This window comes from Sinocyclocheilus rhinocerous, unplaced genomic scaffold (genome assembly GCF_001515625.1).
Source record: "Sinocyclocheilus rhinocerous isolate Xijiao unplaced genomic scaffold, SAMN03320098_v1.1 scaffold68, whole genome shotgun sequence".
Lineage (NCBI taxonomy): Eukaryota > Metazoa > Chordata > Actinopteri > Cypriniformes > Cyprinidae > Sinocyclocheilus > Sinocyclocheilus rhinocerous.
In genome coordinates this window covers 1,110,268-1,137,663 of record NW_015666487.1, presented here as the reverse complement: position 1 = coordinate 1,137,663, position 27,396 = coordinate 1,110,268, and the positions used below count along the sequence as shown (strand labels likewise).

General features: G+C 36.7%; 2 protein-coding genes across 2 annotated transcripts in view; one reads left to right on the top strand and one right to left on the bottom strand.

Annotated features, from left to right (window-relative positions):
* Positions 1 to 362: 362 nt before the first annotated feature.
* On the top strand, positions 363 to 11,768 carry LOC107732412 (protein Niban-like). Its single transcript, XM_016543738.1, has 14 exons — positions 363 to 466; positions 4,528 to 4,658; positions 4,768 to 4,896; positions 4,991 to 5,105; positions 5,486 to 5,650; positions 5,741 to 5,856; positions 7,232 to 7,336; positions 7,685 to 7,847; positions 8,506 to 8,693; positions 8,775 to 8,918; positions 9,012 to 9,122; positions 9,200 to 9,307; positions 9,440 to 9,551; positions 10,669 to 11,768. The coding sequence occupies exons 1-14, from the start codon at positions 415 to 417 to the stop codon at positions 11,583 to 11,585; spliced, it is 2,556 nt and encodes an 851-aa protein (XP_016399224.1). The 5' UTR covers positions 363 to 414; the 3' UTR covers positions 11,586 to 11,768.
* A 1,332-nt stretch (positions 11,769 to 13,100) lies between these two features.
* LOC107732413 (kinesin-associated protein 3-like) overlaps positions 13,101 to 27,396 on the bottom strand; it is a 23,410-nt gene continuing 9,114 nt past the window's right edge. Inside the window, exons 11-20 of the mRNA XM_016543739.1 lie at positions 23,945 to 24,045; positions 20,748 to 20,856; positions 20,557 to 20,669; positions 20,292 to 20,457; positions 20,060 to 20,185; positions 19,844 to 19,942; positions 19,654 to 19,739; positions 17,958 to 18,144; positions 17,074 to 17,167; positions 13,101 to 13,986 (exon numbers count right to left, since the gene is read on the bottom strand). Coding sequence (XP_016399225.1) covers positions 13,875 to 13,986; positions 17,074 to 17,167; positions 17,958 to 18,144; positions 19,654 to 19,739; positions 19,844 to 19,942; positions 20,060 to 20,185; positions 20,292 to 20,457; positions 20,557 to 20,669; positions 20,748 to 20,856; positions 23,945 to 24,045 — 1,193 coding nt within the window. The 3' untranslated portion in view covers positions 13,101 to 13,874. The remainder of the gene's footprint in view (positions 13,987 to 17,073; positions 17,168 to 17,957; positions 18,145 to 19,653; positions 19,740 to 19,843; positions 19,943 to 20,059; positions 20,186 to 20,291; positions 20,458 to 20,556; positions 20,670 to 20,747; positions 20,857 to 23,944; positions 24,046 to 27,396) is intronic.

Here is a 27,396-nt window from a genome sequence, read left to right as displayed (position 1 = left end):
ACAAGTCTGTAACAAAACATACCATGGTTTTTCTTTGAAGTACCTTGGATGATAACTTGTAATAACCTGACAGCTTTGATCACAGTTTAGATGCTCTTGCATATTTACAGAGAATACTGATGTATAAAGCACATATCATATAGCATATTGCTTTCGTGAAATCAAAGGATCTGTGTCAAAACTTAGTGAGCTCCCTAGACAGCATTTTGGGCATCACCGGCTGTCTAGTTAGGCAGCTCTTTAGGTTTTAAAAGACAGCCCTTGAATGTCCCGGTGAGACTGTTTCATTCATGCCCCTCCCACCGTCCTGAAATATAACACCTGCTTTCGGATTCTCCCTCAGTTGTGAATACAGTGACACAGAATCATCTTCACCACAGCAGAGGAGAGCTCACCTGAGCTAAGCAGAGCAGTATGGGAGCATCATCCAGTTTACTGGATGAAAACAAATCCAACTACATAAAAGGTATGTGCTGTAGGTCATTAAGTGGTTTTGGAATTTACTTTAAAAGAGTTTTAGTGTGGAAATAGCATTAAAAGTTGTTTGTACATTAATGATTTATTTCCTGATGCCTCTACATAGTAAATAATAATAATAATAGGTTGTTCAAAACTTTTCCCTATACTGCAATGATCTGGACAGAGAAAGAGGGTGGATGTTATCGAAATGCATGAGATGTTTTCTATTGTCCTATACACTGCATGGCCTCTCTAGTAGAAAAAGATTCATGTTGAATTTGTACTTGTAAATGCCTCATTGGACAATGACTATCATCAGTGTCAATCAGATAACTGCAGTAACCTGCACAGCTGAAGTGAGAGGCAGAAACCTGTTTGTTTTCTTCTTCTGGCCATTGAAACGATATGGGTGGAGGTTTTGGTGTGTGTGTGTGTGTGTGTGTGTGTGTGTGTGTCAGAGAGTGTAAAGGATTAAAAGCAGCTCTGCTATTTGCTCAAATGGAAAAACACCTTAGATCTGTCAGCTGACAAAACATGCCGAAAGAGCATTACGTTACTGAGGGTGTTGTTGAAATGTGTTTTTAAACTACATTTCAGATATTTTTCCATTCATTCTCAAAACTTAGTTTGATTTTTAATGAAAGGCTCATTCTCAGGAAACTCAGGACATTTGCATCTGAAAATGTCTAGTGATTATTTTGTTTGAAAATATCACTGCTAAACTTTCAGCACCCCAAAATTGTAACTGCTAAAAGGGCATGTCCCCCAAATAGGTTTTTCATTGGCTGATTTTGAAACTATTATCCCCATTCCTGAAGAAGTGGTTACAAACTTGCAATGTACTACTAATTTTGATGTGTTTATCCTTATGTAAAAGCAACTTACAATCAGAGTAAGTTTAATAATAATTTGTATTTTTATATCTATGCATTTCACATGCACTTTCATTGAAAGCAAATTACAGAGAATTCAAGCTAGTGTATATATTTTGCCAGTCCGTGCATTCCCAGGTAACTGAACCTTGTTCCACGTGCTACACTCTACCAGTTGAGTTACAGGATTTTTAATATAAAATAGAATAGAATAGAATAGAATAGAATCTATATGAACCTATATTACTAACTAACATTACTATATTTAAAATTTGGTGCAAAAATGCCCAACAATAGCCTTAACTAGCAAATATTGTGAGACAATGTGGATATTGTAGATTTTGTTCCACAAATATGCACAGAGAAAACTTTTTTTTTTTTTGATGAGGTAATATAAGTAAAACCATAATAAATATCTGATAAAGACTTCAAGAGAGACTTTGTCTAAACGTGGACAATTGTATTACTTATCGCTCCCTCAAATATCAGTTTATAAAGAAGTCCTATTGTTGCTGCATAACTGTGTTGGAGTGTCCAAGACAGATTCTGTATTTTTTTCACTTCCTGAACTTATTAATTTCAATAAAATATTTTTTTTTGTCAAATTAGATTTAATGGTGATGTTTTTCCATCTCACAAAACAGAGGCAAATCAATCAATTACGTGACTTTATATTTAGTATCCTGTTAATTATGTTATGGGAACACAAATAGGACACAAATGCGACCATTTCCTGTGAATGAGCTGAGAGTAAACTCAAATGCTGTGCTTTCACACTTAAGAAGGTGAAAAGAGAGTGTGTGCTCAACAGCTGCTCATTGTCAAGGATGTTTAAAAAAAAAAAAACTCTTAACAAACACATGTACAGGTGTTTAGGAACATTCCCATGTCAACTTCGTACTCTTGTTGAAGTGTAATGATGTCTGTGTTGAGGTATGTTCATACAGAACTGGCTTTGCAGGTCATGCCGTCTCATAACGTCCATGATAGGCCAAGCATCTTACACGTCTGAGCTCAAGAATTTAAGACATCTCAAACCACAGTTCCTTCCAAAACAATGAATCTCTCCTTTGCGAATAAAACAATAGCTCAAGGAAGACTGCATGAGGAGATGTACTGTACACTGCAAAGAGAGAGAAAAACGGTGATAGAGCAGCTCGTTACAGTACACTTTCACTCCATTGTGAAATATGTTGGAAGTGAATGCCATAGCTCTCAGCTGTCATCTAAATTTAGTTGCATGTTACGTAATGCAAGAATCTGAAAATGTATAAAAAATGTACACAAGGAATTTAAGAAAGTAGGAACACCCTCTCAGAGTGAACATTCTGGTTTGGGTGTTAAATTTAAAAGTTCAATCAGTTACAGGGAAACGATTAATTACACATTTGGTATTAGTAACACTGCAAAATGTTTACATCAAGGCAAATGCTTTTAAATTTTCTCACTCAAGACTGTCAAGATATATTTCTTTATTTCTGAAAACAGTATATAAAATGTTTTGTTATAAATATGTTTTACAAATATAGTCAGATGTTAGTCGTGACGTGCAGCCTTCTGCCATGATTAAAGTGCCTTATTACTTAATAAATACTTAATAAAATATAAAAGACACAAATAATCTTTACAAGTAGTATTAATAGTTTATAGGTAAATAATAAATCTGATTTTTGTTGTTCAACAAAAATAACCGCTTTTGAGGGGGCAAGTGAGGCAGAAGTCAGAAGAGAGATAAATATGTTGGTTTTCATGCTGGAGACCTGCATTTATTAATCTGTTGGTGTTTTTAAATCATTTTAATATTAATTTTATGTAACCACTATACAGTATATACCACGTATATGCTGTATTGACCAATCAGCACCCAGAACTGGAACTTTCCATTTTTACAGATTATATAGTTATATAACACTGACAAGAGTGTTGAAATGTTCAGGCAGGAAGTAGTAGTCAGATTGGCTGTAAACCCACATTAATATCTTCATCTATTTTATATGTGGTACTGTGAAAAACACAATGTTCCTTTGAGAGTTCTTTTGAGCCTCAGACGTGCAGCTCATTTAGACAATCTGCTGTGAATTTCCTCTCCACTCACCTCTGGACTGTGCCTATTTTGTATCAGATGTTATTTTAGGCAATCAGTTTCCTTTCCTCTCATTTTTGATTTGTGCCCTGTTTTTATAGGTTGGACTCATTGATGGTGCATTCTTCTCCAATTGAAGTGCTAATTAGAATTAAAGACAGAGTTTTTTTTTTAAGTTGTTGATTATCTCATGAAACAAGGTAACACTTTAATAATAACAATAAGGTTCCATTTGTTAACATTAGTTAACATGAAATAATTATTTTCATTTATTAATCTCCGATAATGATATCAACAACATCTATTATTAAAGGCAGAGTAAGTGATTTCTGGTAGCCAATGTTGATATTTGAAATCACCAAAACGAACACGCCCCTACCCCAAAAGGGTCTTGCCCCTATTTTGATAGCTCCGCCCCACATATACGTACGCAACCCAGGCAACGATTAGTTCTGTGAAACAACGCAAAACCAATGTTACACCGTGTCTACGGATGTGAGCGGCGCGGCGCAACAAATCCCCGACAGAAAACTGCTGCGGGGTTCAATTTATGCCGTGCTGACACACATTTCAAATGGTTTTCAACGGTCGTTTGATCGCGTCCAGTGTAGGCAGACTTTAGCTGTTGTAGACACGGTGTTACTCACCTATTGAGAAGAAACAAAGCAACCTCGGCGTCCGATCGCAGGCCTCCGCTCCTTGAGTTCTCTCCAGCGCTGGAAAGCTGATCCAATATTTACACGGGTCCTACTTCTTTGCCTTATCGTTCCGCAGACGTTTTCTTCTTTTGTTTTTTATCCGCCATCTGTATCTTTCTGTCGCTCGGCTCGGCTAATGTCCGTCCCATGCACTGAAAGCTCTCTCCTCCACATCACGAGTAGACACGCCCCTTATTGCTGACTGGCTACAAGTTTGTTTTGCTATTCGGCCCGAATCAGTTTTCTAAAGTGTTTTTGAAAAATCACATACCCTGCCTTTAATAGGCTACATTTAACCCTTTGTTTCTTCCAGCTGTAATGTAGCATGTAATAATATCATGTAATTGATAAAAAATGTGCAACTCCACATTATATGTATGAAACAAAGTTGTCTTTGTTTTATGTTGTCTTGCAGGGCAAGTGGACGAAAAATTTAAGGAGTTTGCACCGATTTATAGGAAACAATATTCTCTGGCTTACCTGTCCCAGATCCGAGATGAACTTGAGCAACGCAAAGAGGAGCACACACAGCTTCTCAAACAACGGGTAAGAATTAGATCTCATGTATGGATTCACTTCAAACAAAGACATATGTATCATTAAGTCAATGATCATTTCTTCTTCTGAGATCGACTCGTTATATTTATTTACCCAGGCCTCTAAAGAGCCTGGAAAGGTGTTGTATGAAGAGAATGTGCAATGCTTTGATGACAGCAGGAAGTGGAAGGATAGATATATAGTAATCCGTGCCAATTACGTCCTGGAGTGCTATGAGAGCTACAAGGTATGAGCCATCATCCATCATCTAACAAATAAGCTTTTGCTGTGTGAGGTGATGATAACATTTATCCCATCATCTCTTACCTGATTTCCTGCAGAGGTTTTTGAAAGGCTCACCTCCACTACACAGACTGATGCCTACAGGAGGCACCATTCTGACTACACAAGAGAAATACATGGAAATGATTAACCAGTGCTGCCCTTGCACTAGCAGTGAGTACAATTAGAGTACATGCACATATTTTAAGTGAGCTAATTTTACACACGTATTCAGCCACAAAATGAATACAACTCCAGTTGAGTGTATTGACCTGCTCTGTAGGACTAAAATCCATCTTTTCATTATTGAGTTCAGTATCAGTTTTACAAAGTTAGTATCATTTAAAGTTTGTTTTCCTCATCTGATGCAATTGAATCGATAATATTACTGAATAATAATTGTCTTATAAACCTCATTCATTAATAATAGACATGATAAATGTTACCTTGTTTTCAAAAGAAATAAAAAATGATCCTATTTATTTTCTTTATGCATCTTAATGGTCTTATTCTGAATGATTCTTCCATGCCTTACATGGTGTGTTGTGTTGCAGATGTCCAGGAAGATTTTGCACCCCCTGTGGCGGACATGCCAGGGCAGTTCCCAGTTTATCTTAGACTTCCATACCGCCGGGATTTCTATTTCTGTTTCCAAGATGAGAACTCTCAAGTTGAATTCATCTCCATCTTATCTGACTGTGTTCGCCACCAGAACAAAGGTATGACTTTCACTATGTTATGAAACCACAGTAGAATGGTGTAACCCAGTGAAAGCTGTAGTGTGAAGAAATATTTGGTCTATTCATCAGATTTTCTCAAGAAGAAGACGTGTGAGGTTAAGGCTTTCCTCAAAGCCATTCAGCTCTATAGGCAAGAGAAAGGCCAGTATGAATCATGCGATATGCTCCTAGGCAGTGATGTGCGGGTAGGTGTCCTTTCACAATAAACAACATAGCTGTCATCGTTTGTTGATCTAGTATGACATGGAATGTTCTAGCTGTTTAAATGTAGAACACTGCGCTAAAACAAAATCCTGTTAATTGACATGTTTTGTAATTTAATGTGACAGTTATGACAATGTTTATCATTTCGAAACGGGCAGAACCAAACAGGCTCATTCTCTCTTTCTTTTCATAATGGTATAACTGGGTTTTTGTCCTGAAGAATTTAATGTTTTTCTCACTAAATGGTAGATTTGAGTATAAAAACACACCTAAATTGTTTCATGTTGTATTATACACTCCCACATGCGATATCTTTACTCACTCTCCAAAGCTACAAGTCACACGCTGTTACATCAGGGCTGATGTGGAATCTGAGTAATGCTGCACACTGGCAGTTTCACCCATTACAGCCAACATGACAATGAACTATCAATACATCACCTATGTCACATATTAAATAACTTGCTGGTAGTACATCATGTGCCATGAAGTGTCCTGAAGCTCACAGTATAAACACTGTGGAATATTTTTTTCTGGTATATATTGTACACATAAGTACAGTTAAAAAATGGATAATTCTTACTGATGGATTAGTTGCCTTTGAAGCCATTTTAAAATAGTTGAAATGCACAGCATATTATTCATCAATATTAATGTATTAAGCTGTTTGACAACCATCAACACATACAGTGGGAGTTCATTCTTATTCTTTGTTTGTTTGAATTGCTTATATAAATTAAAGTAGTAATTAAAAAAGTAACAAAAAATGTAAATACATTTGATTTTTTTCATAAAAAATTACTATATATACTACTATATATACTACTGCTTCCTTGAATTGTTTTAAGAAACTTCTTAAGACGCATCTTTTTAGTAAAGCTTTTAATTTATGATTTATTACTGTGATTCTATTTTTTATATGATGTAGTTTTGGTTGATTTGTTATTTTGTTTGTACATGTTGTAGTGATTTGAGTTTAAGAAAGGCACATTACAAATAAAATGTATTGTTATTGTATATATATATATATATATACATACATATACACACATTTTACACATGTATACATTTTATAATATAGTATTGTTGCCTGTTGCCACAGTTTCTGTTCCATTTAAATTATTTTATTTGGATTGTGTTTAAGCAATGGCTGAAGGCAGGTCAGTGATTGATTTGTGGTTATAGGTAAACAGATCATATTACTCTAATGTTCATTACAGTTTAGTCTGTGGTTTAAGGTTACATAAACTGTGCCTTTTGGGGTTTATCAATTAAGAGTTTGCTCTCAGTGTTTGTTCAGCTACGTGTGTGTAATATTTCTGAATCTTGTATGTGTGTGTGTGTGTGTGTGTTTAGGGTCTTGCTAATCTGTTCATGGAGGACTCAATGCCCTTTCTAGAGAAAGAATTGGAGCCATGTTTGAAAAGCAAGAGGACAGACAAGAGGAGAGTGTGGTTTGCGGTGTGTTTCTTTCCTACTTGGATCTTCTGCTACTGCTGTAGCGATTGTACAGATAAATTCCTATTATGGCATTGGATTTCTCCAGAACCTGCCCTTGATACTTGAAACTGGGGTGTGATGTTGACGTACATCTAGGATGCCCCACACCCAAATAGCTTTAGGCCAGGGAGGCCAGAAATGTCACTATGGTGTTTCCTAAAGGGTGGAACAAACCAGAAACACATTACATTCCATAGCTGTGATTACTGACATATTCATCACTGAAAAACAAAGAATGATTAATAGAACACTTATGAATGATTCATGTTATTAATGAATGACCCTTGACCCCAGCCATTTGTCTTATAGACGGTTGAAGCCACTTATTTCCTGCTGCAAGAGCATCTATTTGAAAGGATGAAAACACTGAAGCAGGAGTGCCAAGAGAGGGTGAAACGACAGGACGTGCTCATGCGCTCTGATATGGACCAGATCACCAGCTCAACAGCTTTCCTAGAGGGCAAACTCAGAGGTACATGATCACACTAAAAACAAGCCCGTTTCTTGCTTTTAAGAGCCGTTCAAAGAATAAATAAAATCTCTCACTGGCCAAACACCCGTTCAAAAAGGTTTTATTTAAGGAATTAGTACATTTATTCAGCAAGGGTGCATTAAAAGTAAGATTAAAGACATTTATAATGCAACGAAGCATTTATATTTAAAAAATAAATGCCGTTTAAAAAAAACTCTCTATTCATATCCTGAAAAAAATGATTAAGGTTTCTACAAAAATATTAAGCAGCACAATTGTTTCCAGTATTTATAAGAATAAGAAATGTTTCTTAAACACCAAATCGGCATATTAGTATGATTTCTGAAGAATCATGTGACTCTGAAGACTGGAGTTAGAATATATTAAAATAGAAAACATTTTTCACAATATTGCCATTTTACTGTAATCAAATAAATGCAGCCTTGGTGAGCATGAGACTTTTTTAAAAACATCTTACCGGCCCAAAACTTTTGAACGGTAGTGTTTGATGTAAATATTTATAAATACTTTATAAATGTACATTTCTTTTGCATGTTCATTAGTGAAGGTTAATGTGTTTTTGGTCCCAGTTACTGTTGTAAAAATGTGTATATATCTGAGTCTAAGTACTACATTTTTTCTCTTCCCACCTGGTTAGCCATGGTAACTGAGCCAGCAACGAAATACTGCACAGAGCAGGTGCAGCCGTACCTGCCAGCCATCTTGGAGGAAGTGATGGGACCCATAAGCCTGGGCTTCACAGAGGCCCGGGACTTGAGCGAGGGCATGATGGAGCAGCTGTGTCAGGACTTCCAGGACGCTGAGCAGAGGGAGGAGCTCCGACAGGTGAGAAAAACCATAATCACCATAAAAAGTCCTTATGACTTGAACTATATTTAACTGTATACTCTTTCTCTCTCACTGAAGGCTCTGTTTAAGATGAGCAAGGCTAATTTACAGAGCTGTTATGAGAAAGTGAATGGACTGGCAGATCATGTCCAAGAGCTACAGCAAACCTTCAACTATCGCATTAAAGGTCTGGTGGACAGCACACAGCTAGACTTAAAACAGGTACCCAAAACTGTGCATCCAAGAAGCCAACTCTTTTCTAACTTTCTGTGACTGATTCTGATCCAAAACGTGTCTGTTGTGTGATTGTTTCAGCTGATGGAGAATACAGAAAACACCTTTGAGCTGCTTGTGCGAAAGGCTCTGGAGGATCCATCGGTCAGTCTTTCAATGGCTATGCAAAAGGCTTCGAACAGGGTTCTGAAGGTAAACATATAACTTTTCATTGACAAACACAGATGTCTGTGTTAGATTGCTTAATTTAATTTGTCTTCATGCTTCAGCAATTTGATTATGACAGCAGCACAGTGAGGAAGAGGATCTTGCAGGAGGCTTTGATCAACATCACTCTACCCAGCATCAAGAAGCACCTGGCCCCATCCTTCAAAGAGGTACATTTGAGATTAGATGCATAATGATAGATAAACAGCTACGTAAATACAAGAAGTGAAAGATTTCATATATTTACCATTGATGGTTTATATCTTCTAATAAATGTGTCTTTTCTTAAAATGTACTTTTAGGAACTACCCAAATTTGAGCAATACATATTTGCTGATTATACAAACTTCATTAATATGGAAAACGTGTATGAGGACATTATCCAGGAGATACTGGAAAAAGACGTCAGCATGGGTATGTCACATGATCACAGCAAGGCCTCTACACACTGCCTTTGCAAAGATGTTATTGATATTAGGGTCATTATTACAGTAGGTATAAATCACTGAATTAAAAATAAATTCATGCATTTTTAGAACAATTATGATGTTAGCACATTCACGTACAGTGGCCGCAAAATGTTTTAGAAATAAACATGTATAGATGTCTTGGTATTATAACAAAATATCAAACCAAATTATATTTTTAAAAGACAGAACAAATGTTCAAATATTTTGGGTCAGTATGTTTTAAAGAAATTAATACTTTTATTCAGCAAGGAAGCATTAAATGGATCAAAAGTGACAGTAAAGACTATTACATTGTTACAAAAAGATTTCTATTTCAGATAAATGCTGTTCTTTTGAACCTTCTATTAATCAAAATATCCCGAAAAAAATGGATGAAAGTTTTCCCCAAAATACTGTTTCCAACATATAATAAGATAATAATAAGAAATGTTTCTTGAATAATGGCTGCTGAAAATTCAGCTTTGCTTAATTAAATTTTTGATTTAAAATTTTTAATAACATTTAAAAAAAAAAAAAATTAATCAGAGATGCTTTTGATTATTCATATCTAATGAAATCATTAAAATGGAATCCAGAAAATTAATGGAAAACAGAATTTGGTAAAAAATAAAACTGAATTGGAGAAAAAAAAAGGAAAACATTTCATAGGGCACATTTCAAAAGTATTCATTTTAATACTTTTAATAAATTGCTGTTTGATATTGCAAGCTTCATTATTTCAATTAATTAGACATGCTTTTTAAAATAAAATTAAACCATTAAAACAGAGTCTAGAAAAATTAAAACGGGGGGTGGTGGCGGGGGGAAACGGAATCTAGAAAAATTAAAATGGAAAAATGAAATTTGGAAGAAAAAAAAAACAGAATTGATTAAATTTAATTTTACCGTTAAAAGAGTCTAGAAGAAGAAAAAAACGGAATCCAGAAAAAATGGAATTTGAGAAAAAATTAAATGGATTTCATAGGGCACTAGAAATTATTACTATATATTATTATTAGAATTAGCTTTAAGATTTCCCTAAAACAAAATTCTCAAATCTGATTTGTGCTTCTGATTGGCAGTGGTCAAGGAGGCAGCCAGCAAGAAGAAATTCAACCTGTTCTCAGAGAGCAGATACAATTTCAGTGTGTCCAGCTTATCCTTCACACCCCCAGGATCCGCACCCAGCAGCCCAGGACACTTAAATACCTCCCCAAGACTGCGCACACCCATGCCGCCCTCCCCGCTGCTGGGCAATGGTCTGACAGCAAACCAATCTGTGACTGTTCACTCGTCAGAAAGCAGTGCACTGGAACAAGCTCTGCCTATCATGGGAAAAATCGATGAAGGAGAAAACAAAACACTCTTAGAGGAGAGCAGTGATGATGTATTTGTCACTGCTGAAACATCAATTTTGGATACATCAGCTGAGACTAAACCAGAACTCACCACGAATGCCATGGAAGCTTTGGTCAGTTCCATTCCCATTATTAAGGTAACAGAAGCTGTAGAAAGTGCTGGTAGTAGCAATTTACCAACAGGAGGTGATGCAACGTCTTCAGACTTTGCTAATAAGCCCACAGTAGTAGTCAACCCAATCTGTATGAAAACCTCTGGCTCTAATGATGAGCCTGCTGAAACCGAGGACAACAGCGAGGAAATGACAGAAGATTCGTCAAATGATCCAGCCCGGATTAAGGCACTAATACATGAAGAAAGCACATATCCGATCGCAGTTTGTTTATCTATTCAAGATGCAGAGGACGGAGATATCTACAAAGAGTTCACAGGCAAACAAATCATGGATCTTTCAGAAAAAGTCTCAGAATCCCAGTCTTTACCAAACCTAGAGGATGAGCCCAGGCCCCTGGACTGTGTGAAGGAGATCCGGGACCTGGTAGTGGAGGTTATTGAAATAGAGGACATGGTTCAGCCTTCCAAAGACAATGGAGAAAAAGTTCAAGTTCAAACGTTCGAGGAACAAGATGCTGTAGTTTAAGTTTCAATGACCATGTCGGGAATTAAAACTTGTTCACCCCTTCATTTTTTTGTGTTAGGAGACAAACTGTACATTTTGAAGTTGGTTTCATCATTGCACAGAAGGTAATTATAGTTTACTGTAGATATACTGTATATGTATATACACACCACTATTAAAATGTTTGGGGTCAGTAAGATTTTTTTTAAAAGAAATTAATATTTTATATTGATGAAATTGATGAAAACTGACACTAAGAACAGTAATAATGTACAAAAAAATATATTTTCATTAAATGCTGTTCTTTTCAACTTTGTATTCATCAAAACATCTTAAAGTATCACAATCCCCACTATAATAATATGCAGAACTCCTGTAAAATTACATTATAAAATATATTCAAATAGAAAACGATTATTTTAAACTGTAATAATATTTCAGAATATTAACATTTAAAAAAATCTTACCAACACCAAACTTTTCAAAGGTAGTATATATATATATTGTGTTGTATAAAAGTAGTTAAAGAGAATGAAATGTTTTTTTTCTAACTAATAAGGATTATTTGAATAAATGTAATATAGATAATCTTATTTCAATATTGTTTTAAGCTAATATGTACAAATGAATTGCTTTGTTAGCATTTGAATAATATATGAAATCTAAATTGTAACATAAATATTGAGTTTGGAAATGAGTGTCCTTTGTGAATCTTTATGAGAAATCCTTCAGAAAGAAACATGACATTTTTACAATTCCGGCAAGGTAGTTTTCAATCTTCACAACATGAGTAAAGGTTAAACAATAAGGGTCTTGAACATTTCCCCAAAATGCAAAGCTTTGTCAAAGTCTGCCATGAACCAGGGATGACTGTTTACTTTAGACCCACAATGCAGGCCCGACAGGTTTGTTTTCCATGGAATCTGGATCTGTGACATATCGACAGCGAGCTGCTGTTTGTTGCTATGAACAAACGTTGAGTGACAAGTACATTTGCCACATGTGCACTGCAGGTACATTCAGCAGAACCACTGAGATCTGTGTTATATGGAGACAGTCACTACAGATTCTGCTCCGGGCATTTGGCTCCCTATATGAGATCCACATTAACAATAAGACAGTCCATCAATGCATAAATATGCATAACCACCCTTTTAAGGAATGTCTGAATGATGGGAGTGAATGATTAAGAATGAATGAGATACACGGCATTTCACTACAATCAATGAAAGTAAACAAGGTAAGCATTTGCGGAGTTCCTGCTGTGCTAAAACCCACCTATATGCAAAAGATTTCTATCAAAGTAACATACACAAGGAAAGCTTTTAAACATCAATTTATGTATCTCATATTGCATCACATAAAATAAAAAGGCAATTTATATAAAACAGCAATTAAGACAAGTCCCAGGCACCAATGAAATTGAGTTTCATAAATACTAAAACGCACATAAAGAGACCAGTATTATTTCAAAAGTACACCTGAGTTTGGCTACATTACAAAATACATATGAAGCTGTTAGCAGTGCACCAAGCCAAGATGGCTGGTACTACAGTATCAAAAGCAAAGAAACAGGCAACATTGTTTTGCACAATCACATTAGTGAGTAGATATTAAGACTGTAAAGTGACATTATTGTTCCCATGGGCACTGTGCTGTGTTGTCAAAAATATGTTATTTCATATGGGAGTCCACGGGGGAGGAAGGGATAGGGGGGAGAGTTTACATATTAAACTTTATGTAAACATATGCAAAACTGAAGGAAATCCTATTATGGATGACAATGATTGACTATTAACTATAAGTACATGAAATGCAACTAAAGCTACACAATACTTTGCTTCCAGAAACCTAAGCAACTGTCATGCATTAAACGGATTTGCTTTAATGTATAAATAGATGGTGTTTTCAACACTCATAACTTAACTCACCTATATCACTGAAACAGCATGCAACTAAATTCCTACTTTTGTTCTATTGCACAGAAAAGGCAATGTGGTGCCATTCGCTTCTTCAGTGTTGACAAGCAATACACAGTAGGCTAAAGTAGGATGTGTTAAAACTACATGATCGAGCTCAAAGTGAGGGCTGCAAATCATAGCTTCATTGAGAACATTCAGCTTAAAACACATTCAGACTGAGATTCACATGGAATGTAATAAATATCCACATATTACATAGAAAGAAATACTGATGATGAAGAAAATCAGTAGTGTTGCTTTCATTCGAAATGGTAAAGAGACTTAACTAGCATCTTTTGAGAACCATTTAATTGGTTTTAATAGGTTTTAGGTCTTTCCTGACACTCTCCTACCGTGATGCCGTGTAACCGTAATAAAACTGCTCATCAGGCCGAAAGCCGTAAGCCGTGGCAGGACGCGCTGGAGTCACACCCGTCTGTCCGTACCCGTCTGTCAAAGAACTGGAGGAAGAAAAACACAGACAATTGTCAGCCTGTCACATCACTGCTGAAGAGATTAATCTCAAAATCTAACATAAATTGTGTTAATGTGTATTTTATTAGGAAATGACTTGTGTATGGGTTAGATAAAGGTTATGTGCATCACTAGATGGCGCTCTGATTCTGCAAAACAGAACTACCAAGATTAAAACAGAACTGCTCCAAACCTACATGGTGAAATACCAAATATATAAGTAATAATTATAATAAATTATATTAATTTACTTTATATCATATTATATAATATTTATACTAGGAGTGAATAAAATTATTCTAAAATTATATTAATTCCTCAAGGCAAATGCCCAATGAGATCATATCATATAATTATATATTATACTGTATTATTCACACCAGCAGTGTTTACAAATTAAAAATGAGATTTTAAAACCAGAAGAAGTATATTAATTCCTCAAGGCAAATGACTAACGTGATCATGCCACATCAGTTGGAAAGGACTAGTATGATCTGCCTTTAAATAAACAACACCCACTGAACTTTGGCCTGTCTTCTTAAAATATGGGTTGTTTGCTTTGCCCCTTCCAGCTCCCACAATGCTGTGTTGTTTTTAGACCAAATCATTTCCAGCGATCGGTTACATGCGTTACCCCCTTCACTCCCAGTACACCCGCCCTCTCTGGGCCGCAAGCCTGTCTTTATCCTCTGAGGAACACCACTGCCGTCTGGGGAAATTTCAGACTTTGACATCCAGCCTCTACTCCTCAAGCTTTTTACCAAAGAATTTGGGTGAAACCGAAGCTTATAACTAACAGAATAAGTTCAAAAGGGTTGATGGGAAGGAAAAGGCAGTGTGTTGTAAATCAGATGATCACTCCAAAGAGTGTCCAGGTAAGAGACAGGCCTTAAAAGTGTGTGTTTGTGTTATAATCATTCTTGCAGTGAATCATTCATCCCAAAGGGATGCTGTCATCCTTTCCAGGAAAGTTGAAAAGATGACATTTTCTGCAGGTTTCCACAAATAATGATGTTACTAGTGACTGCAACCAATCTTTTTCCATCTAGGTTCATTTGTCTAATCATTTAATCTAAACCAACTCATTTGAGATGAAGATACTGTTTATCCTTCTACCATCTTATGAAACACAGCCGTTGGCCCTTTACACTCGAGGGTCACAATCACAGTGCACTTGGTGATAATCTGAAGATCTGAGGCTGGACGCAAGCTGAAAAAAGATCCCCATGTCTGGCCTGATGGCCCCTGAGAATTAACGCTGAGGTGAGATCCTGAAAAAAAAAACAAAAAAAAAACCACCCGGAAACCTCTAAACAAGAAAGTGTCTGTGTTGCCAGTCTGTTTCTTCCCTCTGGTGCCCGAAAATGATGATTCTATTTTCTCACCCTCCTGTCTTTCCAAATTCAAATTGATTTCTTTCATGAAACACAAAATGAGAAAAGAAGGTGCTCTTTTCTATGAATAAAGACAAAAAAGCACCATAAAGTATTTTTAAAGTATTTCCATATTTCCATATGACAGGTTTGAAATGGCACAAGGGTGAATGACAAAACTTATTGTAATTATTATTTACTTTTCATTCATTTAAATGCCCCCTTGTTGAAAATAAAATGTATTTAAAATAACAAAAAAAAAAACTTACTGACCCCAAACTTCAAACAGTAATATATCAAATCAAGTGCTATCTGCAAAGAAATCATGCTTGACCTTTTCTCAGAGCTGATTTTAATTATTTAGCCATTTGTTCTATTACGTTAAACCAACTGGTCTCTATTAGTGAATATATGAAGTCAGTTCCCCTCAAGTTCACACAGGTGTCCCAGCTGAGTAACTGCAGGTGTAGTTCATCACATTAACTCTGGACATGTTACATAACATTTGCCAACAGAAAGTATCCAAAGAAAGTAAAATAAATAAACGCCACGTGGTTTAACACTTTCTAATGCAATGTCATTTAAACATTTTGTGTAGCTTAAGTGTCCAAATACTTTTTGTGGGAACTGTACTTGTCCTGTTTGGCCCTGGCAATGTTTCACTAAAAATAACGTTTTATGCTTCACTGCTTTAAAATAATTTTATTTTACTTTAAAATATTATATGAATTACCTTGTAATGTGTTTTTGTCTAATCATAACATTCACAATGAGGAACTCCTATTTTTCAAGCAAATGCAGCCAAGAATTAGTTTTTCATCTGGAATAACTAAGCGTTCTTGATGTGCTAAATGAAAGATTGCTCTGTGCTATTCTATAAATAAAAGTGATTCTATTAAAGGCTTTTAAAAGAGCCGTTCCCAGTGTGTCTGGCTCATGATTCGGCGCAGCGAAACCTAGGCTGGATTTCATTATTGTGTTAACCTGGATTTCTAACACCACACGGACAAAATGAAAACCACACTTTCAGGCCGCCCAATTCCCTTTGCACTCTCAGTGTATTCTACAGGTATCGCTTACAAAGAGCTGTAAAAAACAAACATGGCTTCCTCTGCCGCCCTCCTCCCCCTCGTATTCACTTGCTCCTTATTTTTCAGTGCCTCTTCTCTGACTTCACGACTCCATCCTTTCTCTCACAGACTAATGTATAATTTAGCAAGCTCTCTTGTTTTTAAATCTATGTTTAAAGCCTAACACCAATGACTGTCTAATAATTTAAAGGGGTCACTTTATTATCATTAATGGCCCCATATCAAATAATCCCCTCTTTGATTACCGAGTTGAATATTTGAAACAGAGCTCAAATATTTTGCAAAGTCCCATGACACAAAGTGGGCCATACCATAAATCATAGCATCAAGTCTTCACATTAGTGCTTTGCTGAAACCCCTAAACAGTAGGTATATGGCAACTGAAGCAGTTTTGGAAAAAGCTGAATAGAGGGAGCTGTGTTTACTCTCAAAGCTGAGGGTATTACTGTTGGAGGAGTGCTGCGGCCTGCTGGGATGCCGGAGGACTCTTTGACACAGCACTTTTGAGCCCTTTCCTGCTAAAGCCAACAAAACTGGCAGACAAAGATATGTGTGTTTGATGCAGTAATAACAAAAGCCAGTTTGACTAATTCATCATATTTAAATGTACCTGCTGGGGAAACCCTGTGGTCCTAACAGGTCTCCATTCTGGAAGTCTGTGAAGAACTCTGGACTAATGGCACCATCTGCTGGGATTATTCCATCTGTGGGAATCACAAAGAAACCGATTATCAGTGGCACCTCTGTGCTAAAGCATTACAGAAAATACAGAGATGCATCAAATTACTCATAATATTTTGTATTTATTTTTAAAATACTAATTAAAATTTAAATAAAAAAGAAAAATTTTTGTACTAAATATCTAAAATTAGAATGATAAATTAATTATTAAAAGTAATAATTATAAAGAATAATCTAAAAGTAATGTTTGTTTATAATCTGGATTTTTAACTAGATTATAGTATATTTTGTATTTATATATTATAGATTTTTTACTATTTTTAGTAGAACCAGCCAACCACAATAGTAGGGTGTTAATATTAAATTAAATTAAATAACATGAATTAAAACCACATTAAAATGCTAAAAACAAAAGTCAAAAGGTAAATTGAAATCATGTCTTTTTACCCCAATAACTATTATTTTTTTACTGAAAAACATACACATTTAGAATCTCGAATCTCACAGAATCACAAAGGGAAATGTTTAATTAATTAGTAAATATATCAATAATTTCAGTTCATAAATATGTTTGAAAACAAGCAGCACTGTCATAATTACTGAAGAAATACCAGAGGAAATATCTTATATATGGGGCCAATATTGTACACCAGGAAAAAAATCATGTCTGATTGCTTATAAAGACATAAAAAACAAAACTAAAAAACTCAAAGTATGCTGACATGTATTAAAAATACAAAATTTAAACACCCTATTCATAAGAACTACTATTTAAATGCAGCTATATTTCTCAAAATCCCCGCCCAATATAACCTGCGCTGTAGAAGAGGTCTGGCCGTTCCAGGATGTCACCATTTTGGAGAAAAGGTTCTCCATCATCTCCATACATGAAAGGCTCTGCCTCATCCATCTGCTGGTTCTCCACCATCTCCAGCCACTGAGAGTTATGCCAGCGGAACTTCTCACTCTGGATCTTCTTGCCCCACTCCACATCATATTCCTACAGACGCAGACAGAGAGATTATTAGCACAGGACACAGAAAGGCTCTGCCTGTATTGCCTCGCTGCATGTGCCATACAAGATGTGGGATGAATCAGGTGCGCTGTGTTGCCTGGCAGATGGATAACATGGTAGCTGTTTATTTTAACTCTACAGGGACTGAGCGTAATAAAACCTCTTTGAGGTTGGTGGAAATAGCTAAGCTAAGCAACCCGGCTCTCTGATTAATCATCCCCACATGGGGTTGAATGCCTGGGGCTCAGATGGCCACCTGAGGCCCAGGCCTCATTGTCACCGGTCCTGGCCTCACCGGCATACACAGTGACACTTTCTGCCAGGGCACAAATTTATCATTGTAAAGCATTAATGGCACCACATGCTGCACTCCTGTGGCCAATCACTGCGATGAATGTGGTCTGATACTCTGGCTAATCAATCTTCAAGTGACTGAGCTCATGACGTTACTGAACATTTGGATCCAGAGCAGGATTGGGTGTTTTATAAATAAATCTGGGGAAAAAAATCTTCAAGCGTGTCCAGAAATAGCATGTAAAAATGAATTATGAATGACTTCTCCTGTCTGGGTTAAAAACCGCTGTCACAAAGGAAAAAAAGGCTTGGGTATGACAAGACAAAATTCGAAAAACTCATTTAAACAATATTCATCAGATTACATAGAACATAGAAAAAGAAAAAGGGGACGATGACCAACAACGTGTATGTGAATGTGTGGTATTCAGCGGATCTGCGTTCTGTCCACTATCCCCACGTGATACTAAGCAGGCATCTCCTCCTCTCTCTTTGATGTGGCTCCCTGCTTTAATGGCTCTTTCCGATCAGATGTATGGAACACTTCCCTTGGCCTCAAGACTAACCCTAATTACATTAATCTGAGGCCTGGGACAGATCACACGCGACAGAGCTGCTTCAGAACAGCTTATACATTTAACCCGCTAGCAACGGTGTTCATCCAATAGTCTTTTATGTCAAATGACCCTGACTACAAACCGTATGTGCCATATTTATCATTAACAATGAAGTGTGGGTTAAGACAATTGGATGGTCTCCCTCTTGACTCAAAGGAAAAGAAAAGAGGTGTGAAGATGTGGTGGAAAATTTTGGACCAGTTCTTCACAGTGTTATTGTTAACTAAGTCTAAAACGACTAAAACAGATTTCCGTTAATTTATATGAAGCTGAAATAAAATATGAATGTTAGATGAAAAACTTGAATGACTTAGATGAAAATTACTAATGCCACCTTGGCAATTAACTGAAATATAACTGAAATTAAGTTAATAATTAAAACTAAATAAATAGAAAAGTAAAATAGAAGTATAAAAAAATGACAAAAGCACATTTTTTTCCGAATTACTAAAACTTAAACTACAATGAATACTAAAAATATAAAAATTCAGAATATTAAGAAATAACATATAGGTCCAATAAACTACTTGAAATTGGTGGAAAAAACAGCACACTACTTGAGGTACAGCTGATTCATACTCACAGCAATGATGTCCAATGTATTGTCACACACTTTGCGTATTTCTGCATTTTTGTCATGCATCAGGTCAATGAGATATGCAGGAGCTTCTGATAAGATTACAGTCAAGGACAAAATCTTTGAAAGAGGAACCGCTGTATGACTGAACAACAACATCATCACGCAACTGCAGGTTTTACAAGATGAAGGATACGTGTTTCTTTTATGATGACATCTCGGGTGGCCTGGTGAAACACCATTTGGTAAAAGACGTACACAATCTGACAGACAAACTCATCATCTTCTTGCTGGGCTGAGGATGGTAGGAAGAAAGAGATTATCATTTCTCTACTTCCACTAACATATGTCAAAAAAATAAACTACTGAACATGCACTTTAAAACCACTCTGAGTATCAGAATGTTTCCTACCATTCAGCAGCTCTATTAGAGCAGGAATGATGCCTGATTTGGCCAACATTACAGCACAGGAGTCGTCCATGGAGACAGTGCCAATCATGATCACCACCTCCAGAATGAGGTCATCGTCTGCAGAGCCTAAAGAAGAAAAATAACAGGAAGTCACATTTCACGAGACCCTGCAACTAATATTCTCATATATTGTCCATTGTGATGTAAAACAGTAAAGCTGATTGAGACAGACCTGGTTTGAGGTGGTCTTTGAGATAAGGCACCAGGTTGTACTCCTTTAGCACAAGTTCCCAGTCAAGATCAGGAATAGTAAGATTGGAAAGAGTTCCCAAGCACTCAATCACAAACTCCTCCTCTTCCTTCAGTCCGATCTGAGCCGCCAGGTCACCGACATAATCCTCAAACACATCACATGCTTATTAGTTTTCGATGGAATAAACATCAATAAAAACTTCTAAATAAACTTGGGTGAGTATATTCTCGGTTTTGACTCTCACAATGAAAAGATTTTTAAAAGGTCCATCATGCTGAGATATATTTCGGATCATCTTCATCATCAGAGGATCTTTTAGCTTCAGTGCTCTCTTCATCAGCATCTTCAGACCATTGCCTTCAATGGAAACATTCAATTAAGCACTGAGTCTGCTCTTCAATGTTTTTTTGGTTGTGCATTTGTATCTATTCTCACCTTCACACATAATCTGGGCATTCCTCTTGTTGGCAGCCAGGTTGATACAGAAGGAAATGAGCTCAGCGTCAAACCTCTGCTCACCACAATCAAACAACATCTTCATTACCTTACAAACAAAACACCGGGAAATAACAGAAACAATCAGAGCACTTGCCACAGAGTGTAGTTGTAAGCAGCCATTACTCCAGTCTTCAGTGTCACATGATCCTTAAGAAATCATTCTGATATGCTGATTTGGTGCTCAATAAGGCTGTGCGATATTGAAGAAAAATGTGATATGCGATAACTCATTAAATAATGCGATATTCGATATGCGATATGATAATGCTTAAAGTGCCACATGCTCACATGAAACAGTTTTACTCAGCTGTTGCTGAGTCAGTTCTGTGAACTTCTATAACTATCTTGTCATATATATATATATATGGTTATTTGTATGTATGCATGTACCAAGAGTTCCTGTAAAACCACAACAAATTCCTTGTGTTTGCGCACACTTAAGTGGTGAATAAAGCTCATTCTGATTCTGATTCTAATAAGAAAGCACCCCTACAACAACTTCTGAAAGTGAACGGTAGTGTTTTACTCGAGCATTACATAAAAATGTCATTTTAACATTAGTGTAATCATTTTAACATGAGTTTAGGAACTGAATAATAAAAAGGAAAAATAAAAAACTGCTTAGAATTTACTCTTTGAATTCAATATGCACTGATTCTTATTTAAGCTACAAAAGTTATTTAGGTAAGAGCAGTGAGTGATTTTCTCTTTGTCTTTTGTTCATGGCCCCAAATATTGCAAGCTGTAGCGATATGCATATTGCGAGATGTACATTTGCGATATTTCGATATATTGCACAGCCCTAGTGCTCAATAAACATTTCTTATTATTATCAATGTTGAAAACAGCTGTGCCGCTGAAAAGTTTTGCGGAAATTGTGATACATTTCTTTGATTAAGCAGAAAAGTAGAAAAACAGCATTTATTTGAAATAGAAATATTTTGTAACATTATGTCTTTACTGTCACTTCACTGATCAATTTAATGCATTCTTTTTGAATAAAAGTATTAATTTATTTTTTTTAAATTACTTACCGACATCAAAGTCAGCTAGTGTGTGTATATATGTTTAATTTTAGTCCAGTTATATTAAACATATTACCTCATACCCAAAAGCTTCACGCTCAAGTGCCCCCTTCTTTCCTGAAAGATCCAACTCAACAAAGTCAGCAAGCACCTTGAAGTCCTGACCCGCCTAGAACTTTAATCAAACCCGCCTTTGTCCCACAAAAAAAGCTGTACAGACCTGAAACATTTTTTCCAAACTCCCGCACCCAATTTGTAAGTTTCCCAGACGTCCAGGGGTTCATGATTTTCTCAAGCGAATCCTAACTTTAGACACGAACCTTACATGTCACTCTGCATTAGCTTGGCTAACGTCACCACACCCCGAACGGAACAGAGGACTGGACTCTGCTACCTGAGGGGACGGTAGGGGTCCAGGAAGGGAGCGTGGGGGGAAAGGGACTGGGCAGAGGTCCAGGCCTGGGCTGAAGTGGTCAAGGGTTGTCAACATCGCCCCCTGACGTTAACGATAAGCAGGAGACCCGGAGAGAGAGTAAGAAGGCAGCGGTGAGTATGCAAAGCATACAGTCCCTTACTGAGTATCACATAGCAGCCGCCCTGCAGCCTAAATCACTGTGGCTAGACTTACTGGCACCTGCCCTGCTTTCACATGCAACATCCAGTCGCCCCACCAAAACCTTGGTAACCCCCAGCCTGCAGTCACCATGTTTTCATCTCTCTAGTCACCCAATTTGTCCATGAAGAGCCTTTCTATTTCCTTTCTTCTTACACTTTAATGTCTGATGGTTCCTTATTCTGAATGTTAACTGAAATCTCTAACATGCTTCTGTGATCTGATTTAAATTTGAAAGTTTCTTTCACAATACATAGATGGGGTGTAACAGTACACAAACATGATGGTTCGGTGCGTACCTCGGTTTTGACGTCATGGTTTCGGTACAGCAGGAGGAAAAAACATTTTTATTTAATTTTTTTTAATTAAACAATGGTTTACTGAACAAATAGCTTTTTCTTTAAATAAATTCGATTACAATTAAAATGTTCTACCTCAGCTTCTGCTCTAGCCCTTTTACATTACTATAAGTTTACAATTAACAACAGAGAGCCCAAACTTAAATTCAATTGATATTTATTTTTAACTATAATAATCAACACTCAAATTAAAAATTTGTTTGCAAACATATAAATTGCACATAATGCTGTTTCTAAATTATACAATTTCTATTTGTTGTTGACACAATCATTTACACAGTGGCTGACATGACTTGTTTCATAAAAGATTTAATTAAACATAGCCTACATTAAATAAGACATCATTAACATGTAAAGTAAAATATAATTAAGTATATAGCTTAATATTTCTCAAAATGCTAAAAAAACGAGCTGTAGACACTGATGACTTACCTGAGGTAAATTAAATGCTATGTGACATTTTGCTTACAAGCTGTTTTATTGACATCTTTCCGCGGTTGAAACACTGATTGAGCGATTAAATGAGATGTTTATTCATGTTTATTTAAACTAGTAGTAAAGAGGAAGCGATGAGGCTTCTATACAGAGATCTGTCACGACGCCACATCAAAGAGCGCCAAAATGGCATTTATTGTCTGAATTTCCTGAAAAAAGGAATGATTTGTTCAGTACATATGCGTACCAAACCGAAAGACCCATACCGAAGATTTTCATATGAATACGTGTACCGTTACACCCCTAACACATAGTGACCCAATGAAAAAAAGGCGAAAGCGACAAGAAAAAGCCCTCTACTGCACTGGGTTCTCAAACCTTTTGACCACTGAATTTCCAGGATTTTTCCAGTTATTTGTGATCAACTGATACCGTCTACACTGGATGCAAAGCATCATGATGCAACAAGACAGTGACAGTATACTGATGCTGTTCTAGTTCTGACGTACTCCACATTTCCGAAAACAGTAGAAATGGATTTGGAACTTTAAATTTCATGCATCAAACGTAGACAGCTTCAAGCTGTTGCGGTGTGGAGCAATGGGACAACGGTCGCACCCGATGTTGACATGATGTGAGAGTGGATATAGACCTCTCCTGTCCCCTGCTATAAGATCATGCTAATGCAGGCTGATCTCTCACCTGTGGAATGCAATCCGTGTAGGCAAACATAGACTTGAAACGGTCGTCTATACTGATGTGGTACAGAATGCACATGGCGATCTGTCTCTGTGCTTCGTCTTCTGAAACACAAACACACACAAGCCATGAATGGACAGACACACTCTGCATATCCAAGGTAGCCTGAACTACACCTTCTTCTTTAGTAGAAACACACAGCAGGATAAACAGGACAGCACCAGATTGCACTTTTGAGCATTCGATTCTGATTAGAGTCACAAGTGTCCCAATATTTAATGGATCAAGGCCCTTTGCTAGTGCCCAGAGATTTATGTCATAGGGAACTAGAGAGTGGAATGAGACACTTTTTTGGTCATTACTGTGGACCTATGCTACCATTCAAAAAATCTGTGGTCAGTAAGGCTTTTTTGTTGGAAAGAAAGAAAAGAATACTGTCGTTGAAAAAGGATGTATTAAATTGAACAAAAGTTTAAAGTAAATACTTATACAGATGCTGTTCATCAAGGAACTCATCAAAAAATTCCCAAAAAAAAATGCACCACAGTTTTCACAAAAATATTAAGGAGCAAACTGTTTCTTGAGCATCCAATCAGCATATTAGAATGATTTCTGAAGGATCATGTGACACTGAAGACTTCACAGTTCTAAATCGTAATAATACTTCACAATATTATTGTTTTTACTTTATTTTTAATCAAATAACTGCAACCTTGTTTAGCATAAGGTACTTTTTTCCTCCAAAAACAATTAAAAATCTTACCAACACTAAACTTTTGAACAGTAGCTTTATTATAACAAAGCACATCTGCAATAATTACTTAGTTAATCTTAGGATTTTTTAAAGATCTGGTATTTATTTCAAGCCTGAGTAATTCTGACCCTGAGAAAGCACAGTTTCCCTTCACAAAGCAGACTGAAACCTGGACCTGGTAAGAACCTGAGCCTCCGACTTAATCAGAGAGAGAGACCCAGACCCCGAGGGAGGGAAGAGGGGGCGGGGACGGGTCGGAGCCGGCCATGGACCCTTTAGGCAAGGTTATCTCAGCCTATTGGAGCCAGATGTGCTCCCAGAGACCCCTGAAAAGAGAAGGGCTTCTCCATTTAATTGGGGAAAAAAGGAGGAAGCATAAATTTTACTGCCATTAATAACTTCAAGCCAAGCTGCTCTGCACCGCTAGCACCACGATTGGCCTACACATGTGCTTCTCATTAGTGAAAGGCACACACAAGCGTACAAACGAGCTCTAGCGCACACTCAGAGGTCAAGCGCAAACACACACACGCAAACACCGAGTTAACGCCTCAGCCTGCGCGTCGGGAGAGGAAAACGGGGGATCCTTTATGAGGATGGAGGAGAAGGGCCTGTAAAAATGTTCAAAACAGCCCAAGAGCCTGGGAGAAAAAAGCCTATTAAAAATTCATTATCCTGTTCAGGGTGCGTTTAGTGGGAGAGCAGGAGAGCTAAACTTCAATTACACCCCAGTAAGATTTAAACCACCCAACCGCCATAAAAGCCACGGCAGCCAGGCCTTCAGGCGACCACTACAATCCTAAACACCCATGTCCTTCAGAGCTGATCGAGACATTGACTACACACTAATGGTAAACAGGGATCAAGTTGGTCGACTAGTGATCCAATAACCAATTACTCAATTAGTGAGGTTGACTTGCTTATCTAGATTTTTTTAAATGTATTTCATATTTGTACTTGCCCTGCCAACGTTGTTATATTTTTGCTATTAGCAATGTATTTTTTTATTTGTTGAAATTATTTAGAATATAATTTATATTTTTTCTTTTTACATATGTTTATAAATATATATATATATATACACACACACACACACACACACATGCATATATAAATATCGACGTTAACCTGCTATTTAACATTATGTAAGTGAAGCGAGAAAAAAAAAATAGATATAAAATGCTTTGCAGAAAAGCACATTTAAGTTTTGAAACCATAAAAGTGGCAGTGGGTGGCATTTGTAGGCAATATATAAGTGATATATAAGCAGTGGTGTGCTGTGTGAAATAGTGATTTATTTTCTGCACTTGGATGTAGACACCTCCTGTACTGCAAAAAATTATCTTCTTACACAGTAAGAAAGTCTTGTTTTCCAGTACAAATATCTAAACATTCTTAAATCAAGATACAGAGTTTTTGCTTAATATAAGAAAAATCAGTCAATATATTTAAAAAAAACTTGATGTCCCTGTGACCATGTTCTGACCCCATTAGCAGATATTATTTCTTGTTTTAACAAAAAACTAAATTTTTATACATATTTTAGAAAACAACATTTTATATTTTTTGTCACTATGCTTCTCAAGCAAATGCATCTTGATTTAAAGGGGTCATCGGATGCCCATTTTCCACAAGTTGATATGATTCTTTAGGGAATTTTCTTAATGAAAAGTCTATAACATACTTTGGTTAAAATTTCTCAATGGTAGTGTAAAAAACACCCTTTTTACCCTGTTAAAATAAGCTCTGTTTTCAGCACACCGTTCTAGTACGTTGCTTTAAATGCTAAAGAGCTCTGCTGACCCCGCCCCTCTCTTCCGTGGGATGACGATCAGACTGTAAACTTCAGCCGCGAAACTAGCTAAATAGCACATATAAGGAAAGGCGATTTGCAAAGATTCCTAAAAAAAACCCTTATACTCACTTCTTCTGTAGATGAAGCTGGATCATGAATGATTCGCGCGAACATAGACGCATTTAGGTAGATCGGGATCTGCGCATTCCCTTCAAAAACGAAAGTAACGTTAATCCTGTGCGTCTTCAGCGGCTCAGATGTCGGTAGTAAATGACGACTGCTATGTTCATTATTACATCCAGCAACAAAAAACCTCAATTGCTTAATCGGAGGCATTCTTGTCTTCCCCTGCACCGGAGTCGACAATGGCGGACTGATGACAGCTCACTCAGGGTGGGTCTAAGGTAAGACGGCCTTGTCAATCAACTATCATGGGAGGGGCCTGTGCAGAACTACGTCCTTCTGACAGAAATCTCAGAATAGCCTGATTTGAGAAAGGGGATTTTAAAATAGGGATTTTAAAAAAACCACTGGGTGGATTTTTATCATTATAGGGTTGATGTGTACTAGGGATGTTCATTTCGGTTATTTTTCCTAACCGACGCTTGTTAACCGATTGTTAACCGTTAACCGACAAGATTATTTTAAATTAGAATTTAATTAAATTAGAAAGGATAAGTGTCTATGACCCGTTAAAAATACTAACATTTGTTTCCCGGGGATTCATTTACATGCGCAAAAAGCAGCAAACAACAGAACATGAGGATTCACATGGTCATCATATCACATCACGCACCTGCAGCGCTTCTGCGAGCGGAGATCATAATAAAGCTAGACTATATATATATATATATATATATATATAACAAATAAATAGGCCTATACGAGAAACATATTTTTACTTAA